This window comes from Monoraphidium neglectum (assembly GCF_000611645.1).
Source record: "Monoraphidium neglectum strain SAG 48.87 unplaced genomic scaffold scaffold00824, whole genome shotgun sequence".
Classification (NCBI taxonomy): Eukaryota; Viridiplantae; Chlorophyta; class Chlorophyceae; order Sphaeropleales; family Selenastraceae; genus Monoraphidium; species Monoraphidium neglectum.
In genome coordinates this window covers 1-7,728 of record NW_014012804.1, presented here as the reverse complement: position 1 = coordinate 7,728, position 7,728 = coordinate 1, and the positions used below count along the sequence as shown (strand labels likewise).

General features: G+C 62.0%; 3 protein-coding genes across 3 annotated transcripts in view; 1 reads left to right on the top strand and 2 right to left on the bottom strand.

Moving 5' to 3' along the window:
- MNEG_5497 (hypothetical protein) overlaps positions 1-284 on the bottom strand; it is a gene marked incomplete at both ends in the record, with an annotated part of 2,260 nt that extends 1,976 nt beyond the window's left edge. Inside the window, 2 exons of the mRNA XM_014046028.1 lie at positions 36-161; positions 246-284. Coding sequence (XP_013901482.1) covers positions 36-161; positions 246-284 — 165 coding nt within the window. The remainder of the gene's footprint in view (positions 1-35; positions 162-245) is intronic.
- Positions 285-2,272: 1,988 nt separating this feature from the next.
- Positions 2,273-5,883, top strand: MNEG_5496 (hypothetical protein; the record flags this gene model as incomplete). The annotated part of the gene is made up of 7 exons (XM_014046027.1): positions 2,273-2,530; positions 2,855-3,309; positions 3,566-3,820; positions 3,935-4,386; positions 4,637-4,892; positions 5,075-5,335; positions 5,577-5,883. 7 exons carry the CDS (start codon positions 2,273-2,275, stop codon positions 5,881-5,883), a joined length of 2,244 nt encoding a protein of 747 aa, XP_013901481.1.
- A 1,068-nt stretch (positions 5,884-6,951) lies between these two features.
- On the bottom strand, positions 6,952-7,610 carry MNEG_5495 (hypothetical protein; the record flags this gene model as incomplete). The annotated part of the gene is made up of 2 exons (XM_014046026.1): positions 6,952-7,177; positions 7,495-7,610. The coding sequence occupies 2 exons, from the start codon at positions 7,608-7,610 to the stop codon at positions 6,952-6,954; spliced, it is 342 nt and encodes a 113-aa protein (XP_013901480.1).
- Positions 7,611-7,728: the final 118 nt, after the last annotated feature.

Genomic DNA, 7,728 nt, shown 5'->3' with positions numbered 1-7,728 from the left:
TCCGCCACAGGCGGTGCTCCTCCTGCCGCAGCCACCTCTGCTGGCTCTGCGGCATCTGCTTCGGCTGCGCTGCTGCCCTGGGCTGCCAGGATCCGGTCGATCAACTCCGCCTTCTTCCCAGTGACTGGCAGGCCCAGCTGCTGGCACTCCTCCTTGAGCTCCTGCACGGCGCGCGCAAGAGGGCAGATCAGCCCCCTGAGGCTGCGATCCAGGAAAGTGACACGTAGCAAGTTCCTGATACTTACCGGAACTTTCTTTGCCTCTAGCTCCTCGCGTGTAGCCATGTTTGCTGTGATCTGGCACGGCGCGCTATACTTGAAGTTCTGGGCTTGTTGGAGGGTGCGATAGATGCTACCGCGTCTGCTGCAATAACCTACTGTATCTGCTGCACTGTGAGGGCTGCCACAATGCACTTGAAGGCCTGCTGCACCCCAGCTGCGTAAATCATCAGTCAAGAGGCCAGCTGCAAGGAGCGGATGGTCTGCACGCCGCCTGCATATACAGGCATCCAGGTCCCAGAGGTACAGGCTGTTGGGATCACAGAAACAGTTGTAAACTTCTTGTTCTATGTCACTATTGCGTAGAATGTAGCGACGCAGGCATGTCTCGGCATGAAGGCAGGATAAAGCCAGCTCGGTCTGCGTGCAGGTAGACCGGGCACTTGGGGCCAAGACGCAAAAAGCTGAGCAGAGAGCCGAGCTTGGCCGGTGCTGCAAGTCAAAGACCTGCTTTTCTGTGGCACTTGCTTGGATAGAGAAGGAGGACGACGCATAGCCCATCGCACCTGCGTTGTGCAACCCGGGCAACCTGCGGCGATGGTGATGCGCCTAGCCAACGCCCTTCAAGCCACCACACTACGTGCAATCGGTTCTTGGCACATCTCAAAGCCGCGATGTGGGAACAGCACCCTTGGAACCCAGGGGCGCGCTGGAGTCGCGGGATTGGCCACGCGCGCACGGCAAGGATTTGGCGGCGCAGGCCAGAACGCCGCTGGAAGTGTCAGGTTTATTCAAAGGTCACACTCCAGTTGGCTGGTGAGTGTAGGCACGTCGTTCCTGTTCTTGACGAGTCCATTTGAGATGAAAAGGTCGATATACCGGTAACTGCATTATAGGCTGCTGACACGCAGTTGCCAAGACGCGGTCACCTGCGAGATTCGAACACGCAAGTTGAATCTCACCACGAACATACCAACAACCGTGCCATTGGGGATGTGTAGAAGCACGACGCGAGCTATACTTGGCCCCATGCTCAAAAGCATGCTGCTTGGGGCGCTGCTCCTTGCTGCCGCGCTGGCAACGGCGCCCATGGCTGCTGCACGCCATTTGCAGCAAGCATCGCCCTGCAACGGCTGCTCCGACGCTTCATGTTATTGCAAGACGGTGCCGACCGGCAACTACGCCAACCCTTTCGACGCCAAATGCGCGACTTTTCTGCAGTGTTTCAACGGCGCCGCGACGGTCACTGCGTGCCCCTCTGGCCTAGTCTTTGACGCCGCCGCCAAGTATTGCAACTGGCCCAGCGCAACCACCTGCAGCCCAGGATGCGCGGCAGCCACGCCGTCGCCGTCGCCGTCGCCGTCGCCATCGCCGTCGTCCGCTCCAACCCCAAGCCCCACAAACCCCCCAATTTCAAGCACGTCACCAAGCCCCAGCTCCTCGCCCTTCAGCGGCGGCTGCAACGGCTGCTCCGACACCGCCTGCTACTGCAAGACTGTGCCCACGGGCGACTACGCCAACCCCTTTGATGCCTCCTGCGCCACCTTTGTCAAGTGCTTCAACGGCGCGGCCAGCGTCACCGCCTGCCCTCCTGGCCTGATCTTTGACCCAGTGTTCAAGTACTGCAACTGGCCCAGCGCGACCACCTGCAAGCCCAGCTGCACCTCGTCATCCCCTTCCCCGTCACCACCACCATCGTCATCGCCGTCACCGTCGCCAGTTCTGCAGCCTTCGCCGGTGCCTTCCCCCTCGCCATCCCCGGCCACGAGCCCTTCCCCTTCTGCGGCCCCGTCGCCCAGCCCCAGCCCCACTCCTCCTGCTGCAGGATCTTCTTGCCTGAAGAATGTCGTGTACTGGTGAGCCGAGCCAGCAAGCCGCACGGAAATGGATGAACGGCCTTTATTTGTGCATCAACAGCGCGCGTTGCCCATTGTCCAGATTAGTCCACTGCGCTGACATGACGTTTTGGATGTTTTCTTGCGGCCACCTGAAACCTTGTGCTTGGGACTCACCTTTCCCTCTTGCCACAAACCCCTCTCCCACCGGAATCTTAAATGTGCAGGGGTCAGAATAGCGTGTCGCACAACTACCTTTCCCCGTCCCAGTGGGAGAAGCCCCTGGACTACTACTGCACCCAGACGGGCGACGCATATGATGTCATCATGCTGTCATTCCTCCACATCTTCAAGGACGCCGCTGCTGGCACTGGGCCTGGGGGCGAGCCGCTGCCAAACCTCAACCTGGCAAACCACTGCGACACCACATTTGCGTCACTGGGTGACACTCAATTCCCCAGCAGCGGCCTTCTCAAGGTGGGTGAAGTGGAAGCGTGGTGCCGATCCGGCTGCCAAAGCCGGTGCAGGGCAGGGGAAGCGAGGGCCACAACAAATGTGTTCTGTGCAGGCCATGTGTGGTTGCGAATCAGGCCGGGTTGACAAGCAAGCAGCAGAGTGGTGGTAAGCGGCAAGAACGGGGCCGCTGCCAGCTGAATCCATTAGGGCTGAGAGTCTTTTTGGCTTCTTGAGAATTTCCGCCATCAAGGCTTTAATCTCCTAAAGATCCAGCACGCACAAACAGCAGGACTACTCACTGGAACACTCTCCTGCCCCTAATGCGCATTGCCACTTCTTCCGCAGTGCCCCGCTGTGGGCACGGCCATCAAGGCTTGCCAGGCTCGCGGCAAGAAAGTCATCCTCTCCCTCGGCGGCGCCGCCGGCTCCTACGGCTTCGCAAGCGATGCCGAGGCCACGCGCTTCGCGGGCATACTGTGGCAGATGTTCCTGGGCGGCTCTGCCCCCGGCTGGCCGCGGCCGTTTGGCGACGCCGTGCTCGACGGCGTGGACTTGGACATAGAGGGCGGGGCCGCCACCGGCTACGCCGCCTTTGTGCGCGAGCTCAAGGGCAGCTACTACTCGAGCGCTGCGGCCAACCCGTCGGGGCGCGCGTTCCTCGTCACCGCCGCGCCGCAGTGCCCTTTCCCGGACTACCACCTCCAGGATGCTCTGAGCAAGTCGTGGTTTGACTACGTGTGGGTGCAGTTTTACAACAACTACTGTGCGGCTGCGGGCAGCAGCTTCAACTTTGACACGTGGTGAGTGGGTGTGCTGACGTTGTATGGCTGCGTGCCCTGCCGTGGGGCTGCTCAATGCGCGGCTGCTCAATGTGCGGCTGCTTTGGAACGGTAGAGGGGGCGTAGCGTGTGACCAGGGGCCATCTGCCTAATGCCTTGAGCATTCTGACCCCGGCAGGGCCGCCGCAATCATCGTAAGTGACAGCTCAGCACCCACTGCCAGCCTGTGGTCTGCTCCTGAAACGAACCCTCCTGCGCACCCAATTTTATAACCCAGGGCCAACTGGGCTGCCACCACTAGCATCAACAAGAACGTCAAGGTGCTGCTCGGCCTGCCCGCTGCTTCTTACGTGGCGCCCGCCGGCGGCTACATCGACGCCGCCCAGGCGCGAACGCGCATCGACCAGCTGGCCACCACCTACCCCTCCACTTTTGGCGGCGTCATGCTCTGGGACGCGGGCGTCGCCGATACCGAGAAGGCGGACAGCACCCTCACTTATGGTGCCGCCATCAAGGCCTACCTCAACACAAAGTCCGTAGCCAGCTGCGGCGCTGCGTCGTCCCCTTCGCCACCGCCTGCAGCATCTCCTTCACCACCGCCCGCGGCATCCCCTTCCCCCTCCCCAATTTCAAGCACATCGCCCAGCCCGAGCCCCCCGCCCTCCGGCGGCTGCAACGGCTGCTCCGACGCCGCCTGCTACTGCAAGACCGTGCCCACGGGCGACTACGCCAACCCCTTTGACGCCTCCTGCGCCACCTTTGTCAAGTGCTTCAACAGCGCAGCCAGCATCACCGCCTGCCCTCATGGGCTGATCTTTGACCCTGTGTTCAAGTACTGCAACTGGCCCAGCGCAACCACTTGCAAGCCAGGATGCCTCACGCCAGCAGGCAGCCCGTCGCCCGCTCCCTCAGCGTCGCCCTCTCCTGTGTCCTCGCCCTCACCGGCGCCGACCACCAGCCCCAGCCCCACCCCAAGCCCCACGGGTGTGGGGCTGCCAGGCGGGCCCCTCATTGTTGGCTACTACCAGACCTGGTCTGCCCCCTGGGCCTCGGCCGGCGCCAACATGGACCTGGCCAAGATACCCGCATACGTCAATGGTGCGGGGGTTTGCAGACATATCCTCCAAATCGCAACACATGGTTGCGCATGCCACCCTGCGCGTACGCTGCTTGCTTGTCAGCCCCGCAGCCTGACGCCTGCGCAAGTTGCGGCAAGGTGCAAGTCTTGGTTGCGCCGCCTGACGCGTGGATGCCGGCCTAATAGCCACACTCACGCACGCAACTGGATTGCTGGGATGCAGCCACACAATGCCCCACCATGCTCCTCCGCACCTCCCTTGTCCCGCAGTCGTCGTCGTGTCATTTGCGCAGCCCGACTGCACATATGCCAAGGGCAGCCTCTCCCTGTTGGGCACGGGCCTCCAGTTCTCGATGGATGGCCCCACCGTCCGCGACGCCATCGCAACCCTTAAGGCCCGCCAGCCCAACACCCGCGTGCTGCTGGCGGTGGGCGGCGCCACGTACACAAACTTTGGCGGCATGAACACCCAGTGCATCAAGGACATCGTTGATGACTTCTCCTTTGACGGCGTCGACCTGGACTGGTGGGTGCAGGGACTGCGCACACAGTCTGTGCCCGATGCGATCGCATGCTTGGGCTTGTTGTGCTGTGTGGTCGCTCCCTACAAATGCTGGGGTGGAGGGCAGACATGGTGTCGTGGGCTTTTCAAGGGTGCCGCCCGCAGATCTGCTCCCTCACATTCGGCGCGCAATCAACCATCCGCAGGGAGCCGTCCGCGCCGTCGTGCAAAGTGTCTAGCGGCAGGGTGTCCTGCCCCACCGATGCCGAGGGCGTCAACGCCGTCACCAAGCTTCGCGCCGCTCTGCCCAAGGGCCGCTACCTGCTCTCCACGGCTTCGTTCCACGTGGGCACGTACGGCGAGGGCGCCTTCGCCGGGAGCCTGCCGGTGACGTCATACACGGGCATCAACCTGGCCATGGCGCGCAGCGCGGCCGGGCAGAGCCTCGACCTCATCAACATCATGAGGTGCGCGCCTGGCGCAGGGGCTAGGGCTGAGCTGGCGGCTGGGGTGGCCGGCAGCCCCAAGTGCTAGGCGCTCTTCTTGCTGCCTTAGGAAATTGAGGAAAGTTTTTTGAAAGCAGCAGTCAAGTCTCTGTGCCCCTGCTGCGGCTCATTTCAGAGCGCAAGGCCTGCCGAACACGTAATCGGTAATGACGTCGCGCCTGGCATTAGCTTATACTCATCCTGTCCCCTCCCCCCATCGCAGCTACGACGCCGGCAACCTCGGCTCTACCGGCTTTGACCCCAAGGAGAGCCTCCGCGCCCACAGGGCTGCGTGGCCGAACTCTGCTGTAGCGATCGGCGTCGAGATCCCCCCAGAGGCCTGGGGCGGCAACACGGTGACCCTGGCGCAGGTGACTGATTACGCCGCGTACTCGCGGGCCAACGGCGGGGCCGGCCTGATGCTGTGGTCGCTGCACAAGAGGGGCAGCCCCAGCGCCCAGCAGGTGCTCACGAGCGCCTGTCAGACGATGGGCGTTTCGGCGGACTGCACCGCAGCTCTGCCCATGTGATGAGTCACACGTTGTCGTGTGTTAGAGGGCCGGGCTGTGCGCACGCGCAGGCCTGAACCGCCGCGCCTTACAACTCCCAGGCTGCTTGCTTGGGTGGGAGGGGATTCCAGGTCAATCAACCAACACTGCTTTTCAATCTCCCAATTGCATCACTCTGATGCCACCACCTTCACTTTGCATTAGATACGCAAGCAATGTCGGGTCTTGGGCCCACTGCCTTGTGCGTCCAGGCTTTTTTGCTTGTTTCCGAGTTGCGCAGTTGCCTTCCTGCCTCCGAGACTAGGGTTTTGGGCTCAGTGGAGTCTCGCATCCGTCCTTGCATCCCTCCCCTTTGCAAAGTTCTCCCCTGCTAAACAGATGCTGGTGCGCATGGACGCACTCACAGCATGATTGCGGAGTCACAGTACGCCGCAGGCTGCATGCACATGCTCACTTTTGGTGATTGAGAGGCCATACCTGCTATCATTGCGTCACCTTGGCGCACACACCGTCCTGGCATTCCTGGGAAAGATTTGTCTTGGCGCATTGGTGATGTTGCGTGTGGATTGAGGTCTCAAGCAAGTTGCATGGGGCGCCCGATGTGCCCGCGCTAGCTGCACGCGTACTGCGCTGGCTCTTTTTTTGTGCCACACGTTGCGCGCATCGTTGCTTGCTGTGCGCTCGCAAACCCATCCATGTTATGGAAGCTGACCCATACTGGCAGTGGGGCCCTATCAGCAAAAGTGTGGTTGGACCCATCAGGCAGAAGCTAAGACATACCGGACTTACATACTTGCAGATGGACTGGTGCGCTGGCAATCGCAAGCCGCTCAGCAATTCAACGTTGGCAAAAAAATCACCATCTGTCAGGCGGTTGCCGCAGCTCCCAGAAGGCGCTCGGCTTCAATACGCTGTACAAAGCACTAGGTTTAGGCCATACCAGAAGTAACAAGCACCAGGATCAATAATACGGGGAGGTTGCACGGAATCGGCAACCAGCAACCCAAAGGAAAGCCACATGTGACCACGGGCTGCTGCAATCCCCGCGCCCTCCCAAACCACGTGCGGCACAACCACTGCGCCGCCAGCTCAGCCCTTCCTCGCCGGTGGCCCGTACCGGCCCTCTTTGTCGGGCCGCGGTATGTCGTAAAGCTCCTTCACGCTGCCATACGTCACCCCGCCCAGGCGCGACACCGGCTGCAGCAGCAGCGGGTCCACCACCAGCTTCCCCGTGGGGCTGCGGCCCGTGACGGCCTCGGCGACATGGATCAGGAGGACCTCCCCAATGACGATGGCGCCGCTGGGCTTGCCGGAGCTGGGGGGCGGTGAGTGGGGGTGCGAGCGGGCGGGCGGGGGCAGCACGCATAGCGTGCGGGTTAGAGGGTTTGAGTGCAAGGGGGCATGCGTCCTCTGCGTATGTGTGGGGGGTTATTTGTGTATACATGTGCGGCCGTGTGTGCGTGGCTTGGTTGCTAGGTGGCCCAGGATACGTGCGTGCATGCATGTGTGCATGTGTGCATGTCAGCATGTGCGGCCGAGCTCAGAGGAACGCGCAACGCTTCCTCACACTGGCATGGCGAGCCCCTCGGCACCCCCGTTCCCCCACCCGTCCATTTTACCACTCATGCCCACCTGTCCTCCACGTCGTGCACCGCCCGCAGCTTGCACTCGAAAGCAATGGCGGCCTCCCCCACCCTAGGCGCCCTGACACGGGCAGAGTCGACGGGCGTGAGCCCCGAGAGGGCCATCTCGTCCACACCGCGGTCGTACTCCCCGCAGGTGTGGTTGGCGGCCTCGACAAACCACTCCGATATCAGGTTGACCACAAACTCCCTGGGGAGGGGGGAATTGGGGAGGGGGAAAGGG